We start from the raw sequence: 24,389 nt of genomic DNA on the forward strand, positions 1-24,389 counted from the left end.
TATTTGTCCTTGAGATAAGCGCCATTTCATTTGATTTCAAATGTCAGGGGTTAATGCACATCCTCTCTGACAAAAAACATGCAGGCGCTCTGTGTGTATATGAGAGATGTTCTTATTTATATGCTCTGCATTTTTCCTGCTGTATGTGAATACGTCAACTTTTGTTTGTCCTAACATTCAACAAAACCTTTATATAGTCCATTTCCATACTTGGCCAGAAACCTTCACTTGTTATCTAAATGTTTCAACTGTCCTTGCCACTGTCTAGCTATTGGTTTATGTCTCAATTTAGGCCTACACAAAAAAAGCAGCATTAAAAGGTGGTTTGGAGAAAACATTAAACCTTCGAAAAGATCTGTCTGAGATGCAAGAATGGATTTCACAAGCTGAAGATGAGTATTTAGAGAGAGATTTCGAGTACAAGACGCCAGAAGAGTTACAAAAGGCATTAGAAGAACTTAAGGTATCTTAAATATAGTAATATAGTTTTCATTTAGTACAGTCACCGCTACTACTGCTACTACTAGTACTACTACTGCTACTGTTACTACTGTTTCTAATACCACAACTACAAGACTACTACTTGCTGCATTGGAACTACAGTGTTATATTTGAAAAAGAAAAAAAATTTTTTAGTTGTGAAGAAATTGATACTTTAACTTACTAATCTACCCAGAAATTACTAGACACCATTAGATTCAGCCATTGAGTTGTGCTTCAGAATCCAATGTGCAGAACTCTTGTTTTTATATTAGACCTTGGCTCTTACAGAGGTCAATGACTGTGAACTGTAGCTGAAGGCAGTTGATTAGCTATTGTACGCTTCACTGAATGTTTGTCTTTTCATGAAGAGTGTAATTATCAGCAAACAGCTAATTCTATTAGCAATAATAACTACTTATACAAAGACTTATGTTTTTGGGAATTTAGATTGTTCTTTAGAGATCTAAGCAAAGAAATCAAGAGTAAGTGAATTAATTGCAGCATTAATTAAACTGCCGCACATTTAATTTCACATGTACACAAAGGAATTATGAGCACCTAAAAGGCTGTGTTTTAGGAAGGTGCTGGAATCTGTCAACATGCGCTGAACTGGAAATATCAAATATTACAATAATTCATTTTTTTAATGCTTATGGTTAGAGAATGAAATGAGTGGATCAGGCAAAATTTCGGATTTGCCTGTTTGCACAAATTTTTCCAGAAGTTATTCTCCACAAATCAAAAGTCACTTATTATGCTCTGGTGGAATTCTTCTGCTAAAGTTTCTATAGCAATTTGGTAACAATTTTCAAGATCTCTTCTTCTTCTTGAATGCTGTCTTCCTAAGTCTTCAGTGAGCCATTCATTTTACACAGATCCCCATAGATTTTAATGGCCGAGTCTGATCTGAAAAACGGATGAGAAAAAGACATACTCTGAGTCTCAAGGATCGAACACATGGATCTGTTTTTAAAACTAATGTGTGTGTGGATCAATGAAACTATGGGTCAGTGTGCTGTCCGAGAAAAAAGCAGACAGCAATAAGATGTGTCACAAGGATGTGTGAAAATAGCCTTAAGAGTTGGTTAAAAACGCAGAATATTTACAGATCTTTTAATTTTTGACTTTTGCATGACCTGCTCCTAGTTTTTGCTTATAAATATTGATTTTACTGACCAAAATACTTCCATGTGAAAGTGGCCCACCTGTGATCTCTCTTCTAGGTTTCTAATAAATGACAACAAGCATATTAAAAACAAAGAATAATTTCTGCAAAAAGTATATATAAAATGTTAAAAATAATATAAAATAATGTTTAAAACAGTATTTAATTATTTAAAGAAGATAAAAATATGTTTGTTAAAACCATAATACCATTTTGAGTCTGATATCCTCTGAACAAGGAAAAGGGGTTCAATTAACCCCTAACACTCAACACTCCCTAACACTTAAATAGTCTAAATTTGTAATATTCCAAATGTGATAGGTGAATTCTAAATGGGCTCTGTGCCCACCATGAAATGAAGCATCAATGACGTTCATTTCAGGGGCTGGACTAGTCCCTGGTCTACAGAAAATGTGCTGGTTGTCAGTTACAACAGATGCTGAGTAAGAACTTGTCAATGTGTAATATTTTTCTCAGTGCAGAGTGACAGTTTACTCCCTCGCCAGCTCTGATGAGAAGTGGCAAGCCGGCAAGAGAGCACACTGTCAGTGCGCATTGTAAGGAGAAACCTGAGGAGCAGAAATCAACCCCAACTCCACAAGCATGCTCTGGGGGCTCTCAAACAAAGCATTTTCAAAATAGAAAGTAAGTAAAAAAAAAATAAAACAATTAGCATAGTGAGGGAGCGATAGGGACTTTCTAATCAAAATATATTAGAAAAGAGATAAGATTTTGACATTAAATAGACATTTAGGATGAAAATAAATGTTAGTTTTGGACCATCTCTTTAATAATCTTTATTTTTGTCTTTGACCTTTTTAATGACATTTCAACTCTGCTAAAATGTCATAACATTTGTGCAAAAACTGCATACATACTAAAATTACTCCAGGCATGAGGGAGGCTGGAATACATTTAAACAAAAATTTTGCAACAAGCAACATGCGACAAACCCAAAAACTGGCGAAAATGCAATGATTAATTCAGCCCACAATCTTTACCAGCAGTAATAATAATTAATCATTTTTTATTTCTATAGCGCCAAAATATTCTGCAGCACTTTACATTTTAGAGGGGACTTGTACAGACAATAAAATACATTATAGAATAACAATAATCACATAAATCAACAGATACCTGGAGGAGAGAGGGCCATGCTCGCAAGATTGCAATCTATGTCATATTACAAGTACATAATATACTGTATTTATTTTCTAGCACATGTGATTTAGAAGGGTAATGGAAAGGAAAACTTTGAAATGTGACATTTGATAAAGTTGGCCCTAACTTTAATGATAATAAGCTACATGGTATTGGGAGCAGTACTGATGTTCCATAAACTATTCAGTCTTTCTACCGATCTGTGAAGTGATTATTGCCTGCTCAATTAACTTTGTTTTCTGTCTAAAAAAAATAATAAATCTTCTAAAAATAACCTTTTGCTGTTTGCAGAGGGCAAAAGAAGATGCTTCACAGAAACAAGAAAAAGTGAAACTTTTGACAGATTCTGTGAATAATTTCATTGCAACAGCGCCATCTGCTGCTCATGAACCAATAAAGAAAGAACTGGATGCTTTGGTCACCAACTATGAAAGACTATGCAGCAGGTTAAATGGAAAGTGTGAAACGCTACAGGTTAGTTGATCTGATCTAGGATTCAAGGGAATGTCATAAAGATCTTATCTGCTAATCTTTCGGATCGTTAAACGTTTTTAGTCTCTGAATGTATTAATGCCACATAGTAAAGAAAAGGTAAATGCCATAAAAATAAAAAATTGCTGCAGTGGTCACACAATGGCCGCACCAGAAAAGGAAGAGAGGAGGGTGACCCTGGAGTAGGGGAACAGTAGGGCAAAAAGGCATTTATGGCAGCGGATTGTCACCCAGGAGATTACAAAGGATGTAATGTTTAACCCTTTCATGACCTTGCAATTTTCCATTTTTGCGCTTTCGCTTTTTCCTTTCTTTATTCCAAGCTCCATAACTTTTTTATTTTACCATCCCTATAGCCTTATGAGAGCTTGTTTTTTGTGGGACAACTTGTACATTTGAATGATACTATTCATTTTATCATGTGATGCACTGAAGAGCAGGAAACAAAATTCCAAGTGCACTGAAATTGCAAAAAAGTGCAATTCCACAACTGTTTTTTTTTTTTATTTACAATGTTCATTATAAGGTAAAACTGACCTGAGAATTTGATTATCTAGGTCAATATGAGCAAACAGATACCAATACCAAACATATATATTTTTTTTATTTAAGTGGTGAAAAAAAATTCTGAAATTTGTAAGAAAACATTTTATGTTTTTGTCGCCATTTTCCAAGACCTGTAAAGTTTTAATTTTTCAGGATATAGGACTGTGCGAGGGTGTATTTTTTGCGCCCTGAGTTGATGTCTTTATTGATACCATTTTAGGGTAGATACGATGATTTGATCGCCTCTTACTGCATTTTATTGCAATTTTGCAGTGGTTTAAAAACAGTAATTCTTGCTTTTTGATCTTATTTCTCATTACGCCGTTTACTGATCAGACTTTTTTATTATATATTTTGATAGATTAAACTTTTTTGTGTTTTATTTTTAATGGGGAAAGAGACAAGTGATTTGAACTTTTGTGTTTTTTTTTTTTTCATATTTTTAAAACTTTTTTTTTTTGACATTTTACTTTATTTAATCATTTTCTCTCAGGAGCCTTAAAGCTACTATCGTCTGAACACTTGTGCTATATATAGCAGTAAAGTACAACAAAAATCACAATCTCCTATGAATGCTGGACACAAGCCGGCATTCACATGAGGATAGTAATGACAGGCACAGGGGTCTTCAGCAGACTCCTGGCTGTAATGACAACTCATCGGCACCACATGACAACGGTGCCAATGGACAGGACTTATGACACGCTTTCTGCCGACACATGTTAAATCCCGCTGTCAGAGATTGATAGAGGGATTTAATGGGTTATCAGGGTGGTCGGAGCACTTGTCCACATGTGGCTGTTAAAGGCACATTATGACTGATTAAATTAGTCATCATGTGCCGGGAAAGAAGTAGGCTCGGCGTGCGAGTCCTCATCAAAGGCAGGGAAAGCAAAGTTTGTGAAGGGGTTAATTGCAAACTGTCCAATGCTTCTGTGAGATTATTTTTTGAGAGCGTTGGGAAGCCACCATACACATCAGTTTATTGACTGGTCTCACTAAAGTTGGCTGGTTTGACTGATATTATTATAAATGGAGGCCTTCCTGCCAATGGCCAATTTCTTTTTGTGCTTTTAATTTTCCCTCCCCTTCTTTATCAAGCTTTTATGTTTTATTTTTCCATCAACATAGCTGTATAATGACATTTTTTTTGTTGTTGAACAAGTTGTAGTTTGAATGACACTATTTATTTTGCCATATAATGTATATAATGTACTGTGAAGCAGTTAGAAAATTCCAGGTGCAGTACAATGGTGGGAAAAAAAGAATTTCTGTCATTGTTTTTTGTGTTTTGTTTTTTCTTTGTTTAAAGTGCGGAAGAATGACAGGGTAGAGATAATTTCCTGAATAAGTCCAATTACTGAGACATAAAAGTTTATAATGTTTGATATTACTTTAGTGTCTTCAAAAAATTCTGCACTTTGTGAAAAAAACATGATTGCATTACCAATTTCCCAGACCCATGGCTTTTTATTTTTCCATCATTGGAGTGTTAGGAGTTCTTGATTTATTTATTTATTTATTTATTTTTGCTTAGCGAGCTGTAGTTTTTAGTGGCTGGTGGTTGGGGCATGTACAGAATTTTGATCACTTTTTGTTGCATTCTTTGGGGAAGATGTGGTGACCAAAAAATCAGCTATTTTAGTATTTTGATTTTTTTTTGTTTTCAACATTTGACATGCAGGTTTAATTGTTTTATATTTTAATAGATTGGATTTTTACAGATGCGGCAATACTAAATATGTTTATTTTTAATGTGTTTTTAAGGCAGAAAGTGGTGTGATTCAAATTTTTGTTTTTGATTATTTTTTATATTTTAACTTTATTTTGTCCCCCCTAAATACCACTGTCTGAGATTATCACAGATAGATAGTGGCACTTAAAGAAGCACTCATAACAAAGTTTTTATCCTCTTAATATATTGCAATCATTATATTATATAGCATTGTGTACTTACAATTGCTATTTTTGCTTCCACCCTGCTACTTCTTCTCTTTTCTCTGCTCTACGTAGAAACATGAAGTGTCTATTCACTGTCAAAATCATTCCCCACTTCAACTCCTGACCCAGGGGCCCCACTCTTCCCTCCTGTCAGGCACTTTTTGAAATGACTTATGACTCATACAGGAAAAATTGACCTCCTGTTATTACATAGAGCTTAGAAAGATTCAGAAAGTCAGTTTTTACCATGTGATGTCATAGACCAAATGGAGAACAGAAGAATGAATTGGATAGAAAGGCAAAATGAGTAATTGTAAGTACACAGTGCTATATAATATGATGATTGCAATATATTAAGAGGATAACAACTTTGATGGGAGTGTTTCTTTAAGAAGTTTAATAACAGCAGTCAGAGCAGGCCCCAATCAATGCCTTTATCTTTGGATGCTGACTGTAAAACCCAGCTGGCACCCACCATGTGTGAAGCTGGCTCAGCTCCAGAGCCGCTCCATACACCTGCAGCCTATAGTAAATAGTATGTCCTAATATGTCCTATGTTGGAAGCGGTTAATGTGTTCGCTTTAATAGGTTCTAGATAAGCTGAAAAGGCAAAGTTGCCATACTATACAACTGTACAAACAAGAAATGCTGCTAAACAGTGCCAAACATTTAGATCATATGCTGTCAGAGTAGTACCATTCATAGCACCATCAGAATACAGCTTAGATATATCTTTCAATTGATAAAGATAAAATTCTGAATGCTTGTAGCGATCCCTGAAATTGTATCAATACAAGAGTGGTTAGTGGTTACACCAGTACCTAGGCATTCAGCAAAGGCTGAGATCAGTAGAGGTTTGACCCTACAAACCCAGTTTATGTATATCGTTATCTAAAAGAATGGTCCCTTCAGAAAATAAGGTTAATAATCACATATTATTAAGCAGCCATAATAGAAAAATATGGTTAGTTCAAAGGTGGTTTTCCAAAAAAAGTGGTCTTTTGGACAGCTTGCGGTAGTTTATTTAATGCTTTGTAACAGTGCTTATATGAATATTGCTCAGATCAATTTGAATATACTGAATAGTGGCAACAATACATTGCACATTATTAAATATTTTTCTTGATTACTTATTCCAGGAGGTATGGAAATGTTGGTTAGAACTATTATCCTACCTGGAGGCTGAAAACAAGTGGATTGATGAAACTGAAGAAAAGCTGAAAACCACAGAGCAACCGAAAGGGTCGCCAGAAGAGATTTCTCAGGCTTTAAAGGTTTGTATTGAAATGATATTGATTAAAATGTAATGACAATTTTGTTGTCTAATTAAATTAATTAGCATGTATAATTAGGTAATAACATCAACCATGTCAATTATTGAAATTGGGATTCTGCTTGAAATCTCCTGTTGAAGACAAATAATTAATTATTTTGATGTTACTTGGAAAGGTGAAGAGTGTTTATGCATGTTAAAATAATGACACATACAGTATTGAAAATCATTATCACGCCAGGCTTTCCACTTCCAACTCATGGTTTAATGCCAGTTAAAGTAGCACTCCTGTTATTTTTTTTTTTTAGTTCCTAACCCTGTGTAATTGTAAGCATAGTGAAGTGTCAGTGTGTTAATAAACTCACCGATCGCTGCCTTCCCCAGTTACCACTGCCGCTACAATTCCTCTTCTGAGTCACATAACAGCGATTCAGAATCATATACAATCTAATCCTATGGAGTTTTGTTTTGATACTCCATAAGCTTACATTGTAAATACCCATTTCTTGGTCACACAGAGTGCAATGTGTTCTGAAAAGTCTGAATCGCAGTCACTTGATTCAGAAAAGGAGTGGAAAGGCACTGGGTGATTATATTAACACGCAGACACTACTCTACACTAACATATACTGAGATGTAGAGAATAAAAAAATTTAAAAGAAAGTTCTTCTTTAATACCATAACAATATGGATCTATAGTGATGAATTGACTATATAAATAGCTGTTGCTTACTCTCCCTTGGTCCAGCATTGCCTTTTTTGCCGCTAATCCACACTTTGTTGATTGGCTGCAGTGGTCATATTCACTGCTCATTCTAAGCTGTGCGCTTTTAAAATTATAGAGATAAAAAAATAACTACACTCTACAGAAAGGTATTTCTGTAATAGACCTCTTTGACCCTTAACTGCTACAGCCAATCATTGGGTTTAGTGGCACTGCTGACCCAGATGGCATTAGTAGAGCCAAGAGATAGGCCACAACAGTTAATGGTGCTGTAGACATACCATCCCCAGTGCAGCCGATCAACCAAGACCTGAGCAGCAGAGTAGAGTCATCACTGGAAGGGTGAATAAGAGCCCCGTTTGTTATTTTAGTCCTCCACAACCTTGGGGTACAATAACCTTGTAAAATAGACAACCGCTTTAATATTATACTAATAAAATAGTTTAAATATGTAATTTAACATTGCCATTGAGATTTACATAAAAAATAATACCGTTTTGTGATTACTTTAAAAACTTGTGACCTAACTACCAAAGGGTACAATTTGAACCTTGTAAATCCATATATCTTAAGCCTAGTTAGTATAAACCCATTCATTGAGTAGTTCAATTTAAAGTGGTTTACCAAGTGGTAGACTGGGAACATACAATAGTTATTTAAAGGAAAAGTATGATATCAGTCATAAAACAAAACAGTGCAAAATCTTTTTTTGAAATACTGATATTTAGACTTTGATGACTTTGAAGAATTAATCATGTTCTGTTGAGTCTTTTGCATATATTTTACTTCCAGTGAGATACTGGTTCTGGAAAAGAGCTGCTTGCCCTGTTTTAAAGATGTTGATCTGGGTTTGAATTTGAGATTGGTTGGGGTCCGACACCTGGCTCCCCCACTGATTATCTGATATCTGCTCTGGCAGTGGCCCGATGCAGCACCATAAATTGTTTGGTGTCTGCTGCCGAGTACTGCAATTTGCCGTCCACTAACTGAACAATGGGTGAAGCTTCGGCATTCCACTCCATAGATTGCTTACATCTGCCTCCTGCTGGAGAGAATATAAGCTGATCAAGAGGGTGTTGGGTGTCGAATACCCACTGATCTCACATTGAGTACCTATCACAGAGATAGGTCATCAATATGTAAGTCATGGACGAACCCTTACATTTTCTGCATTTCAGTATTATATTTTGTATTATTTTTTGTGATCTTTTCTATGTTATACAAAGGAGTGTTATTAAAATTTGTTATAAGAAACTGTTATTATTTTTGGAAATTGTAGTTTGAAATTACTGGTATATGATGACATATGATAGTTTTGTTATTTAATTTTTTCACCTGTCCATTTATTTATGTCTAGTCCATAGAAAAAATTATGAAACATCCAGAAGACAATCGGAATCAAATTAAAGAGCTTGCTCAGACATTGACCGATGGAGGTGTGATGGATGAACTGATCAATGAAAAACTGGACAAGTTCAATACACGTTGGGAAGAAATACAACAGGAGGTAATCTATGAATGGTACTCAATGCAACAAATAGCTACTAATTATACCTAAATTATGGACAGACAGATACATTTCTAAAAATGTCTATTTTCAGGTCTATTTCAGAGGGAAAATTACTGTGAACCATGAAAAATTGATATTATGTATGCTTAATTGTGGATTAATTGTATCATCAGCAATAAGTTTGACATGATAATTGATTACACATTCACTGCAGATTTTATAATTCATGATTGTGAAACTCTATTTGACAAAAGTAGTATAAAATATTAAGCAGAATGCTTGAAATCTCCTCTGGGACCCTAAGTAACAAGGAAATTCTGCTGACTTGTTTTAACATCTGTATAAATGTGATATTCAGTGGTGGATCATTGAAAGAATTCTGTGTATATTCTCTTCTTTGAAATCCAACATGTCTGGTCATTCTTATGCCCAACCTCTGTCCACTGAGGACATTTGGGGTCCTTATTCATATGAGATTGTCAACCAATCCTGTTGATATTATTGGGTTCAGCCAACTGTATGACCAGTGTATGACCAGTGCAGATGAAGGTAGAGCACGAGCAGTTAATTTCCTTCTGAGCTGAGATATGATTACTTAAAGCGCACCTGTCAGCAGGATTGTGCTTAGTAAACTACATACACTGTCAGGTGGGTGACATTACACTGATTAAAATGACACCTTGGTTGATGAAATCCTTCATGTGGTTCTTGTTTAATCTTTACTTTCAGTTTGGAGGATATGCTCGTCCTTCAGGGCGGCCTGTGGGGTTTGCTCTATCTGGTGCTCTGCTTACATATTCATCTGTATGCTCTTATGACAGCTCACTATGCCTTCACTGACCTGCCTCCTATTTTACATAATGCATCTAGTAGTGCAGGGCTAGGTAAAATGGGAGGCAGGTTGGTGAAGGCATAGTGAGCTGTCATAAGAGCATACAGATGAATATGTAAGCAGAGCACCAGATCACCAACCACAGGCCGCCCCATATCATTATCTCCAAGCTGAAAGTAAAGATTACACAAGAACCACAGGACAGATTTCATCAACCAAGGTATCATATTAATCAGTGTAATGAAGCCCACCTGACAGTATATGTAGTTTACTGAGCACAATCCTGCTGACAAGTGTGCTTTAAATTCAGATAAGAGCAGGGGACAACTTGGGAGCTACAAGTAGCCTGTGTTGCAAGTTTATGCAACCCGAAACAGCTAGTTAAACATGTGCTTGTATGAGTCTAGTTCCAACTTACATGTAGTTTCTATGTCAGATAGCAGTGGAAATAGTGCTGAAGAAGGGTCGGCTAAGTAGTATCAATGGTGCAATGTGAATTGTATGGACATCTCTGGAACCCTCATATATTTACAAAACAGGCGTCTCCTTACCCCTTTGTGGCACTCTAGAAAGGAGCAGATAAGGAAGAAAGGTGACTAAATATCAGTGTGCTATGGTATAAAATACTTTGTTGTTTTAGCAAGTCACATATACAACAATGAAGAAAGCTGCTTACTAGTACGGTCTTAGCACAAGTGAAAGACAGAGAAACTCCAATTCTGAATATGCCATAAAACTAGCAGAAGGCATTATCTCTTTAAAGGGTCTTTGTCAGCAGGTTTTTGCAATATAATCGTAGGACAACAGGAGCTATGGCTGAAACACAGATTTCAACGACGTATCACTTATCATGCTGTGTGCTGTTGTTTACTTACAATGAAAGTTTTATCGCGTGGTGATTATCATTGCTTTGACAAGCTGGCATGCACTACTAGATCGACCACGTGCCCTCCTGTGATAAGCTGCACACTGTCAATAGATTATGTACATACAGAGCCTGGTGTGGGTGAAGTTAGCTTTCTCAGCTCTGTTTCATACTCAATTTAAAAACTCTGATTGCATTAAAACTTCTGCACTTAGTAAACTAAGTGATAAATCTCTGGTGTCAGGGACTTTTTTCTTACATTAGACTGCTCTCAGACGAGGATGCAAAAACCCTGTGACAGATTCCATTTAAGTTTTATTACAAACCTAAGGATTGACTCAATTTAACAGTGTATCCCTTGGACAAGAAAAGGTTATGCACCCCTTCTCTAGAGAGATTCTCATGATAACATATCCTATTCAAATCACCAAATCCGCTGATGTCCTAACTGTTTCACATGTGAGAGCAATGATCAAGCCAGCTATCATGTAGATATATTAGTATTTGATAATCTAAACTCACACAAGGTCTCCTTACCAACATACAGTAGTACCTGATAGAAATCAGAGTAAGTAGATGCTGTCATAAAAATCTTTTTCCAGACTTTATGCTTTAGCTTTAATCACATTGTAACTCAACATAATTATAAGATATTAAAAAAGCACTTTCAAGCCCAGCAATTTTTCCACTAGTCCTTCCTAAATATGTTCATAATATAGTATATTATGGCTAATCTGATTTGAGGACATGTGGTCCAGAAGAGGACTGGGCAACTCTGAAAACCGGCGAAGGCTGCAATAGGTAAGTATTTTATTACACTTATAATACTGTACATCACATACATGTTCAGAAAGGATTAGAGAAAAAAATTGCTGGAAAAGCTACTTTCACCCTTTATCGACATCCAACATTCATGTACGTCGCAAGTTGGTAGAGGGTGTATGGAGCAGCATCATGGGGTAAGCTCGCCCCATACACGGCAGGTAATGGCTGTGTGCTAAAGCCAGGACCTGCCTCTAAGAACCGTGAGTGGCGCGTGGTGCCACACCAGATTGTTAAAACTTTTAACTGCTGCTGTCAAACTCTGATAGTGGTATTAACAGCACGCCTACATGGGGACGCATCATTTTATTTATTATTACTATTTATTTATATAGCACCATTGATTCCATGGTGCTGTACATAAGGAGAGGTTACATACCAAATACAGATATCACTTACAGCAAACAAAACTAACAATGATAGACTGGTATAGAGGGAAGAAGACCCTGCCCTTGCAGCATTACATTCTACAGGAATGGGGAAGGAGACAGTAGGTTGGGGGGGTTGCAGTAGCTCCGGTGTTGTTGAGGTGGCAGCAAGCTAGGTCATGGCAGGCTGTAAGCTTGTTTGAAGAGATGGGTTTTCAGGTTCCGTCTGAAGGATGCAAGTGTGGCGGATAATCGGACATGTTGAGGCACAGAATTCCATAGGGTGGGAATATTCAGGAGAAATCTTAGTGGTGATTGGGTGAGGAATGAATACGTGTGGAAGAGAGAAGGAGGTCTTGGGAAGACTGGAGATTACATAAGGGAATGTATCGGGAGATTAGTTCAGAGATGTACGGAGGAGAGAGGTTATGGATGGCTTTGTAGGTCAGTGTTAGTAGTTTGAACTGATTATGCTGGGCAATTGGGAGCCAGTGAAGAGATTTGCAAAGGGGGATAGCAAAGGAGTAGCGAGGCAAGAGATGAACCAGTTGTGCAGCAGAGTCAAGGATGGACTGGAGGGGTGTGTGAGTGTTAGCAGGTAGGCCACAGAGGAGGATGTTGCAGTAGTCGAGGCGGGAGATGATGAGGGCATGCACAAGCAGTTTAGTAGATTGAGGGTTGAAGAAAGGATGGATTCTAGAAATATTTTTGAGCTGGAGGCGACAGGAGGTGGCAAGAGCTTGGATGTGGGATTTGAAGGACAGGGCAGAGTCAAGGGTTACTCAGAGGAAGCGGATTGCCGGTACAGGGGAAAGTGTGATGTCATTTATTTTGATATAAAGATCAGGTGCAGAAGATATGCAAAATGGAGGAAAGATGATGAGTTCAGTTTTGTCCACATCGAGCTTGAGGAAGTGGGAGGAGATGGCTGCTAGACATACTGGGATTCTGGACAGCAGAGAGGTGACGTCTGGGCCAGAGAAGTAGATCTGGGTGTCATCAGATTACTGATGGTACTGGAAGCCATGGGATTTTATGAGCTGTCCCAGGCCAAGGGTATAGATTGAGAAGAGTAGAGACTCACACAGAGAGGGGGCAGGGTGAGGAGATAGAGTGGGAGTGGGAGACGCTAAATGTGCTGTTAAAAAGGTATGAGGAGATCCAAGATAGGGCAAAGTTTTTGACGCCAAAGGAAGAGAGGATCTATAGGAGGAGACAGTAGTCAACTGTGTCGAAAGCAGAGGACTGTTATGATCTGCTACAAGCACTAAGTAAAGACAGGAGATCTGTCCCTACAATAGAACTAAGCTAGATCCCTACGATGTAACGGGGAACCTGATCCTGCGATCAGACCCGCTAAAGTCCTCAGCTAGACTCAACGAAGACCTATAGAGTTGAGGGAGGGATCCCTACAAGAACTAGGGACTGGGAGAAAGATGGACACCTCCTAGCAGAAATTGTAGCAGTAAAAAGACAAACAAACAACATAGAACATAGAGGTGGTCAAAAGACCTAGCTAAATTGACTGAGCAAGGTAACAAAGCACCTGGCTAGCTTAAGAGTAGAAATTACAATGAAGTCCAGCAAGGCCAGAAGGGCGGAGCAGGATTAAATAGGCAAAAAATGTCATGTGACCGGCATAATAGAAAAAACCTAACAGGAGAGTTCTAACAGTACCCACTCTTCTATGAGGATCCTCTGGATCCCCTAGGCCCAGGCTTACCAGGAAACCTCTTGTGAAATGCTCCGACAAGTCTGGAAGCAGAAACATCTGCCCTCACCCATGAGTTATCCTCGGGACTGAAACCCTTCCAAGCGACGAGATACTGCAAACTCCCTCTATACCGTCTAGAATTTAGGATGTGGGAAATTTCATATTCCCCGTCCTCCACCACCGGAGGAACAGTGGCAGTGGCGTCTCTATCTGATCCATAAGCTTTTTTCAATAGAGAAACATGAAACACCGGATTAATCTTCCAGGAGGTAGGAACCTCCAACCTAACAGCAGATTGGTTAACTACCTGAAGCACCTTAAAGGGCCCTACAAACTTGGGACCCAATTTTTTAGAAGGAATCCTCAACCGCAGATTCTTAGAGGACAACCAAACCATGTCACCAACCGTAAACAAAACCTCTTGACGTTTCCTGTCAAAGTACCTCTTAGATTACCACGCACATCCGTCCAAACTCTTTCCAAATCACCGGAAAAACTCTCCTCCTCAGGCACAGCCGATACCAATTTGGAGAATGACCCAAAAGATGGATGTCTCCCAGAAAAGCAAAAAAAAGGCGAACACCCAGCAGAAGAGGATGTATGGTTGTTAAGAGCAAATTCAGCAAGCGGCAGAAACTCAGACCACCCCTCTTGATTGTCTGCCACAAAACAACGCAAGAACTGCTCAACATCCTGGTTCTTCCTTTCTGTCTGGCCATTAGACTCAGGATGATATCCAGATCAAAATGACAAATGAACTCCCAACCTGTCACAAAAGGCAAGCCAAAAACGAGCCACGAACTGAGGTCCCCTATCAGAAACAATGTCAGTAGGAACACCATGGTGTCTGACAATCTCCTTGACAAAGGCCTTAGCGAGTGTCTTAGAGCAGGGCAGTTTGATGAAGGGTGTTATGATCTGCTACAAGCACTAAGGAAAGAAAGGAGATCTGTCCCTACAATAGAACTAAGCTAGATCCCTACGATGTAACGGGGAACCTGATCCTGCGATCAGACCCGCTAAAGTCCTCGGCTAGTCTGTATGAAGACCTATAGATGCAAGGGAGGGATCCCTACAAGAACTAGGGACTGGGATAAAGTTGGACACCTCCTAGCAGAAATTGCAGCAGTAAAAGACAAACACACAACATAGAACATAAAGGTCCGAAGACCTAGCTAAACTGACAGAGAAAGGTAACTAAGCACCAGGCTAGCTTAAGAGTAGAAATTACAATGAAGTCCAGCAAGGCCAGGAGGGTGGAGCAGGACTAAATAGGCAAAAAAGGTCATGTGACCAGCAAGATAGAAAAAAACTAACAGGAGAGTTCTAACAGTACCCCCTCTTCTATGAGGATCCTCCGGATCCCCTAGGCTCAGGCTTATCAAGAAACCTCTTGTGAAACGCTCTGACAAGTCTGGAAGCAGAAACATCATCCGCCCTCACCCATGAGTTATCCTCGTGTCCGAAACCCTTCCAAGCGACGAGATACTGCAAACTCCCTTTATACCGTCTAGAATTTAGGATGTGGAAAATTTCGTATTCCCCGTCCTCCGCCACCGGAGGAACAGTGGCAGAGGCGTCACCATCAGACACATAAGCTCTTTTCAACAGAGAAACATGAAACACCGGATTAATCTTCCAGGAGGTAGGAACCTCCAACCTAACAGCAGATTGGTTAACTACCTGAAGCACCTTAAAAGGCCCTACAAACTTGGGACCCAATTTTTTAGAAGGAATCCTCAACCGCAGATTCTTAGAGGACAACTAAACCATGTGACCAATAGCAAACAAAACCTCTTGCCGTTTCCTATCAAAGTACCTCTTAGATTTTTTGTTAGCCTCCTGAAGATTTCCACGCTCATCTGTCCAAACTCTCTCCAAATCACCGGAAAAACTCTCCTCCTCAGGCACAGCCGATACCAATTTGGAGAATGACCCAAAAGACGGATGTCTCCCAGAACAACAAAAAAAAGGCGAACACCCAGCAGAAGAGGATGTATGGTTGTTAAGAGCAAACTCAGCAAGTGGCAGAAACTCAGACCACCCCTCCTGATTGTCTGCCACAAAACAACGCAAGAACTGCACAACATCCTGATTCTTCCTTTCTGTCTGGCCATTAGACTCAGGATGATATCCGGATGAAAACGACAAATGAACGCCCAACCTGTCACAAAAAGCACGCCAAAAACGAGCCACGAACTGAGGTCCCCTGTCCGAAACCATGTCAGTAGGAACGCCATGTAGTCTGACAATTTCCTTGACAAAGGCCTTAGCGAGTGTCTTAGCGCAGGGCAGTTTGATGAAAGGAACCAAGTGACACATCTTGCTAAAACGGTCCACGACCACCCAGATGACCGTGAAACCCTCAGAGGGGGGGGGGGAGTCAGTAATAAAGTCCATTGCCAGATGTGTCCAAGGTGCACTAGGAACCTCCAGAGGGCAAAGCAACCCCGCTGCAGGAGTATGTGAAGACTTAGATCTAGCACACACCGTACATTGACGCACCCACTTAATGACTTCCTTCTGCCACCCAGGCCACCAAAAACTGCGACCCACAAGTCTCTTGGTCTCAGAAATTCCTGGATGACCTGCCAACCGAGACTCATGACACTCGACAAACAAATCTCTCCTAAAGGTCCTAGGCACAAACAACCTCCCATGGGGAGTGTTATATGGGGCATTCTCCTGTGCTTTAAGAATCTCATCTTCCAAAACGGAGTCCAAAGCAGCAATCACAACACCTTCTTGTAAAATGCTCTCCTCCTCCTCAGCACCGACCATGGGAGAAAAGCTGCGAGACAAAGCATCAGCTTTAACATTCTTAGTACCCGGGATGTAAGTAACGGAAAAATTAAACCGCGAGAAAAAAAGTGCCCACCTAGCCTGACGGGCATTCAAGCGCTTGGCAGCATCAAGATAAATCAGATTTTTATGATCAGTGAAAACCTGAATGGGAAATTCAGCACCTTCCAAGAGATGACGCCAGTGTTCAAATGCGAGTTTAATAGCCAGCAATTCCAATATTGTAATTAAGTTCAGTCTCAGAAAATTTTTTGGAAAAAAAGGCACAGGGATGTACTCCATCCTTGTTTTTCTGAGACAACACCGCACCGACCCCTACCGAAGAAGCATCAACCTCAACCAAAAACGACTTAGTCACATCAGGCTGCATAAGGATGGGAGCAGAGCTGAACCTCTCCTTTAGAAACACAAAAGCTTCAATGGCCTCAGTAGTCCACTGAACCGCATTAGCACCTTTCCTGGTGAGATCGGTCAGTGGTTTGACAATAATAGAAAAATTTTTAATGAATTTTCTGTAATAATTGGTGAAACCCAAAAACCTCTGTATCGATTTCAAACCAATAGGCCTAGGCCATTCCTGCACAGCTTGAACTTTCACCGGGTGCATCTCAAAGCCCTCGCTGGAGATAATGTAGCCCAAAAAACTAATTCTCTGTACAGCGAACTCACATTTCTCCAGCTTAGCAAAAAGCGAATTGTCAATTATTAACTGTAATACATCACGTACGCTCCGCCAATGAGACTCCAGATCCGGTGAATAAATCAAAATGCCATACAAATACACAACCACATTTTTGCCGATCAAAGGTCTAAGGATGTCATTAATAAGATTCTGAAAAAATGCTGGTGCATTGGTAAGACAAAAAGGCATAACCAGATTCTCAAAATTACCCACAGGAGTGTTAAAAGCAGTCTTCCATTCATCACCCTCCTTCATGCGCAACAAATTGTATGCCCCCCGGAGATCAATTTTAGAGAACCACTTGGCCCCCACTAATTGGTTAAACAAATCAGGAATCAATGGCAGTGGGTAGGAATTGCATACAGTAATTTTATTAATCTTGCGAAAGTCCAAACAAGGACGTAAACCGCCGTCCTTTTTTTTAACAAAAAAAAATCCAACAGCCACAGGTGACTTAGAGGGTCTGATATGACCGGTGGCCAAGCTCGTCTGTATGTATTTCTCCAAAGCCTTTCTCTCAGGAATAGTAAGATTAAGTAAACGACTCTTAGGAAGAGTCGCTCCAGGGACAAATTCAATGGTACAATCATAGTCTCTATGGGGAGGCAAAATTTGCGACACCTCCTCAGAAAAAACTTTCCAAAAATCATGAATAGGTACAGGTAATTCCCCTTTATCCACAGCAACAATGAGCCCGTTACAACACTTGTCATAACACTTAGGGCTCCAGGACTTAATTTCATTGGTAGACCAATCCAGTACAGGATTGTGCAATTTTAACCAGGGCAACCCCAAAACTACTGGAGAAGGCAAATTATTTAATACCACCAAATCCAAATTTTCTTGGTGAATACCATTAATAGTGAGGGGAAATTCATAAATCTTGTGAGTAACACATTTCAAGGGAGAGCCATCGACAGAAACCACGGCAATAGGGGATGACAAAGGTTTGGGTTTTCAATTAAGTTTTTCCAAGAATCCCCCATCAATCACATTCAGAGTTGAACCACAGTCCACAAATACCCGAAATTCAATTAAATTCTTCCTGAGCTGCGGTAGTAGCAGAAAGAAATACACCCTTAGTGTTTAAACAGGCTATACGGGCGTAACTGACCTTTTTTTTTTCTTTGTTCATACGAAGCACAAAGTTCTTAATGAAATGGTCAGATTTCCCGCAATAAAAGCACAAACCTTCAGAAAACCTGCTGTCTTTTTCCTGAGAGCCGGGTGACATCGCCCCAATCTCCATCGGCTCTCCAGTGTCAGTACAGACCTTCTCAAGACTCGAAGCTGACATGGCAGAGGATTTACTCTCATTAACCCTTGCACGCAGTCTCCTGTCCACCCGTATAGCTAATTGCATTGCCTCCTGGTGTGGGATAAGCAATCAGCAAATCCTTAACCCTTTCACCTAGCCCAGCAAGAAACAAACTTTTCAAAGCTGAATCGTTCCACCCCACCTGAGCAGACCACCGACGGAAGTGAGTACAATAATTTTCCACATTACCTGATCCCTGCCTCAAATGTCTCAATTCCGTCTCAGCTGATGAGACACGATCAGGATCATCATACAACAACCCCAAAGCAGAAAAAAAACTATCCACTGATCTAAAGCACGGATCACTAGGTTGGAGAGAAAAGGCCCATCCCTGAGGTTCTTTGCGCAAAAGTGACATTATGAACCCTATGCGCTGTGATTCATCACCAGAGGATCTGGATCTCAAACGAAAATACAATAAACAAGCATTTTTGAAGGAAAAAAAATCTTGTTGTTCACCAAAAAAGAAAAATCAGGCAATCGTACCTTTGGCTCCACAAAATGCGCTCCAGAACAGCTACTCACGTGTTGTTGGAGCTCGGCCACCTCCAGAGAGAGTCCCTGCAGGTGTTGAGCCAAATCCTGAACCGACACCATGATGGAAACTGGAGGTTTTTCCTTGGAGAATTTTTTTGGGCTGGACTTACTGTTATGATCTGCTACAAGCACTAAGGAAAGACTGGAGATCTGTCCCTACAATAGAGCTAAGCTAGATCCCTACAATGTAACGGGGAACCTGATCCTGCGATCAGACCCGCTAAAGTCCTCAGCTAGTCTGAACGAAGACATATAGATGTGAGGGAGGGATCCCTACAAGAACTAGGGACTGGGAGAAAGATGGACACCTCCTAGCAGAAATTGTAGCAGTAAAAAGACAAACAAACAACATAGAACATAGAGGTCAAAAGACCTAGCTAAACTGACTGAGAAAGGTAGCAAAGCACCTGGCTAGCTTAAGAGTAGAAATTACAATGAAGTCCAGCAAGGCCAGAAGGGCGGAGCAGGATTAAATAGTCAAAAAAGGTCATGTGACTGGCATAATAGTAAAAACCTACAGGAGAGTTCTAACAAGGACAGGTCAAGAAGAAGGAGTACAGAGAATTGTTTTTAGCTTTGGCTGTAAGTAAGTCATTGGTGATTTTGGTAAGGGCAGTTTCGGTGGAATGGTGGGGGCAGAAGCCAGATTGTCGGTTGTCGAAGAGAGAGTTAAATGAGAAGTGAGAAGAAAGTTCAGCGTGAACGTGTTGCTCAAGTGGTTTGGAGGCAAATGGGAGCAGTGATATGGGGCGGTACCTGGACAAGGCGGTTTGGTCGTGGGATGGCTTTTTGAGGATGGGCGTGATTGTGGCATGTTTGAAGGCAGAGGGGAAGGTATCAGAAGTTAGTGACAGGTTGAAGAGATGGGTTAGGGATGGGATGAGTGTGGGGGTGAGGTTGGGAAGAAGTGGGATGGGATGGGTTCGAGTGCACAAGTGGTGAGGTGTGATTTGGAGAGGAGACGAGTAAGGTCTCTTTCTGTGATGTTGGAAATTGAGGTTATGGGGGAAGGGCAATGGTGTGGAAAACAAAGGGGTTGTGGTGGTCGGAGAATAAAGACTTGCCGGGTTTGGTCAATCTTGTTTTTGAAGTGTGTGCAAACTCCTCAGCAGAGATGATGGAGGTCGGATGGGGCAGTGGAAGGCAGAGGAGAGAGTTAAAAGTGTTGAATATCTGTCTGGGGTTGTAGGATAGGGAAGATATGAGGGTTGTGAAGTAGTCCTGTTTAGCAGAGGTGAGGGCTGATTTGAATGTGAGTGTTGCTTGTTTGAATGCAGTGAAGTCATCTTGAGAATGTGTTTTCTTCCAACGCCGATCTGCAACCCTGGACGCTTGTCGAAGCTGTTTAGTGAGGTTGTTGTGCCAGGGTTGCTTAACAAGTCGAGCTCTGCCATGCACAAGAGGGGCAACCGAGTCAATAGTTGATGTGTGAGTGGCACTGTAGAAAGCAGTGGCGCTGTCTGTTTCGTGGAGTGAAGATATGGATGTCAGTGGTAGAATAGAGTCAGAGAGTGTGTGGGTGTCTAGATGTGCAAGGTTTCTGTGGGGGTGTGCTAGTTGCTGAACATGGGTGACAGGTGAGGAGGACAGGTATGAGAAGGTAGATGGTGGTCAGATAGGGGTAGGGGGGAGGTTGTGAGGCTAGATAATGAGCAGATTCAGGTGAAGATGAGGTCTAGTGTGTGTCTGTCTGTATGGGTGGCTGAGAAGGACCACTGAGTAAGTCCAAAGGATGAAGTAAGCGACAGGTGTTTGGATGCTGTTGTCTCTCAAGTATCAGTGGGAATCTCGAAATTGTCCATGATGATTGTGGGAATGTCAGCAGAGAGAAAGTAAAGAAGCCAGGTGGAGAACTGGTCAATAAAGGAAGTGACCAGGCTTGGAGGTTGGCATATGACAGCAACTTGGAGGTTGGAGGGAGAGTAGATGCGGACAGATTGGACTTCAAAAGAAGGGAAAATAAGGGAGGGTAGAGGTGGGGTAGGGCTAAAGGTGCAGTTGTTGAAAAGGAGAAGACCCACTCCTCCACCATGTCTGTTACCAGGCGAGGATTGTGGGTGGAGTTCAAGCCACCATAACACAGTGCAGCAGGGGAGGCAGTTTCGGAGGGTGTCAACCATGTTTCTGTGATGCCCAGGAAGGAGAGATTGCTAGAGGTAAAGAGGTCATGGACAAAATGAACCTTGTTGCAGACAGAGCAGGCATTCCAGAGTGCTCCAGAGAGAGGGAGCAGGGGGGTGGGCGTCAGTGGCTTGTGTTTTACGTAGGAGACGTTGCGGTAGTTTGCAGTTGGTTTGAAGCAATAGGTGGGGAATTGGTGGAGGGTGCAAGCTGTGGGGATCCAGGATTGGGAGATATGTCGTCAGCAGTGAGGAGAAGCAGAGAGAGGGAGAGCAGGTGGGAGAAGGAGAGTGTCCAGCTTCTGTTATGTTTTGGTAGGATAGATCTGAGGTTGAGGAGCAGATCTGTAGATGAGGTCAGGTGGGGAGTCTATGTGCCCTTTGGCATGCCCATGATGTGATCTCACGGCTCTAGTGGGTTGCTATGACAGTTGGGGGTCTATTGAAGACCTCTGCATTTATCATTACAGAGCTCCCTTGAAACCCTGTCTGTGGCCGGGCTTTCAAGGAGACAGTGATTTTTACTATATTAAGTAATATTGTGTTGGTGACCATGACAAACGCTATTGTGATGTTGTGGGGTCAATTGGCACAGAAACAGACACCCCACCAGTATTATGCAACTTAAATTCTACTGTTAGAGATTGGAAATGGATTTAAGAGGTTAAACAGCAGCAATTGAAATTGGCTAATGATAGCTATTGTTAGAGGCAGGTGTCAGCTGTAGAGATGAGCGTTGTTCTACTCGAACTGTTCGCCAATCTCAAATTCGAGCTGTTTTGGGCGGTGTTCGAGCTGTTCGGCAAACACGAACAATTTGAGAAAAATTCGGCTGTTCGAGGTTATGTTTGATAACTGTTCGTGCACCAAAATCATAACTGGATTTTTTCTCAGTAATGATGAAAATTAATGTTAATACGCAGTTTGAGTGTACAGCGGGGTGGGGGGAGGGGCAGGGGATGGATCTCTGCAGGAACAATGAAGATCTCCATTTTTTTTTTCTCTTTCCCGCATTTACAGTGGGGAGGTGCAATCTGTCAGCCTATCAGCAGCGCACACACGGAGCGAAGTGCTTTTTTTCACACAAGCAAGGGCATGTGTCATTGGCAGTGTATGTCACATGTCCTTGCCCTATAAGACCAAGCCATTTTCCCCGTCGCCACCATTTTCTCACTGCTGCAGCTGCGTGTTAGACGGCACCGCTGTTGCTGTGTGCGCTATACCTTGTTAATTTCAAGCCAATTTTCGCACAAATCTACAGATAGCTTGGGAGTAGGGAATAGTTGTGATTGCAGTCCTTTTAAGGACTAGGTTACAGCATTTCCTATGACTTTTATCAGGCAGGTCTGTGCTCTTAAATAGATAGATTGTGGGAGTAAATTGTAATTGGAGTCCTTTTCAGGACTAGGTTACATGAGTTCCTATCAGTTTTTGCCAGGCAGGTCTGTGCCAGTGCTCTGCAAGTTTTTTTCACAGCATTTGGCTGAATCTAGCAAAGCTAATCCTTTTTGGCCTATTGCAGAGTGTGTTAGTCAGTGGAGTAGCCTATCTGTGTTGCAAGATATACCACCTGTGTATAGAATACCAATTTTTTTACTGCACCTAGTGAAGTAAAATCTTTTGGGCATAGCATCATTCTATTAGTCCATCTATACTGACCTCCATCAGGTTGCAAATTGAATATAATTTTTTTCTGCATCTACCTCTGAAAAAATATGTGGCCTTCTAGCAGTGTGTGGGACTTTCTCTATTAGTCCATCTATACTGACCTCCATCAGGTTGCAAACTGAATATAATTTTTTTCTGCATCTAGCTCTGAAAAAATATTTGGCCTTCTAGCAGTGTGTGGGACTTTCTCTATTAGTCCATCTATACTGACCTCCATCAGGTTGCAAATTAAAAATTATTTTTATCTGCATCTACAGTACCTCTGAAAAAATATTTGGGCTTCTAGCTGTGTGTGGGACTTGTTCTATTAGTCCATCTATACTGACCTCCATCAGGTTGCAAATTGAATATAATTTTTATCTGCATCTAGCTCTGAAAAAATATTTGGCCTTCTAGCAGTGTGTGTGACTTTCTCTATTAGTCCATCTATACTGACCTCCATCAGGTTGCAAATTGAATATAATTTTTATCTGCATCTAGCTCTGAAAAAATATTTGGCCTTCTAGCAGTGTGTGGGACTTTCTCTATTAGTCCATCTATACTGACCTCCATCAGGTTGCAAATTAAAAATAATTTTTATCTGCATCTACCTCTGAAAAAATATTTGGGCTTCTAGCTGTGTGTGGGACTTGTTCTATTACTCCATCTATACTGACCTCCATCAGGTTGCAAACTGAATATATTTTTTTCTGCATCTACCTCTGAAAAAATATTGGGCTTCTAGCTGTGTGTGGGACTTGTTGTATTAGTCCATCTATACTGACCTCCATCAGGTTGCAAATTAAAAATTATTTTTATCTGCATCTACAGTACCTCTGAAAAAATATTTGGGCTTCTAGCTGTGTGTGGGACTTGTTCTATTAGTCCATCTATACTGACCTCCATCAGGTTGCAAATTGAATATAATTTTTATCTGCATCTAGCTCTGAAAAAATATTTGGCCTTCTAGCAGTGTGTGGGACTTTCTCTATTAGTCCATCTATACTGACCTCCATCAGGTTGCAAATTAAAAATAATTTTTATCTGCATCTAGCTCTGAAAAAATATTTGGCCTTCTAGCAGTGTGTGGGACTTTCTCTATTAGTCCATCTATACTGACCTCCATCAGGTTGCAAATTAAAAAGAATTTTTATCTGCATCTACCTCTGAAAAAATATTTGGGCTTCTAGCTGTGTGTGGGACTTGTTCTATTAATCCATCTATACAGACCTCCATCAGGTTGCAAACTGAATATAATTTTTTTCTGCATGTAGCTCTGAAAAAATATTTGGCCTTCTAGCAGTGTGTGGGACTTGTTCTATTAGTCCACCTATACTGACCTCCATCAGGTTGCAAATTCAAAATAATTTTTTGTCTACATCTAGCT

At 40.3% G+C, this 24,389-nt stretch overlaps 1 protein-coding gene across 11 annotated transcripts in view; it reads left to right on the top strand.

Annotated features, from left to right (window-relative positions):
- Positions 1-24,389, top strand: part of DMD (dystrophin) — a 3,940,859-nt gene that overhangs the window by 1,811,822 nt on the left and 2,104,648 nt on the right. For all 11 annotated transcript variants that reach the window (XM_073664716.1, XM_073664719.1, XM_073664714.1 and 8 more), the window contains 4 exons: positions 293-463; positions 3,101-3,283; positions 6,928-7,062; positions 9,143-9,292. In XM_073664716.1, the coding sequence (XP_073520817.1) occupies positions 293-463; positions 3,101-3,283; positions 6,928-7,062; positions 9,143-9,292 (639 nt within the window). The remainder of the gene's footprint in view (positions 1-292; positions 464-3,100; positions 3,284-6,927; positions 7,063-9,142; positions 9,293-24,389) is intronic.

Source organism: Phyllobates terribilis, unplaced genomic scaffold (assembly GCF_046119375.1).
Source record: "Phyllobates terribilis strain yellow unplaced genomic scaffold, ASM4611937v1 Scaffold_2__4_contigs__length_985480577, whole genome shotgun sequence".
In the NCBI taxonomy this organism is placed as follows: domain Eukaryota; kingdom Metazoa; phylum Chordata; class Amphibia; order Anura; family Dendrobatidae; genus Phyllobates; species Phyllobates terribilis.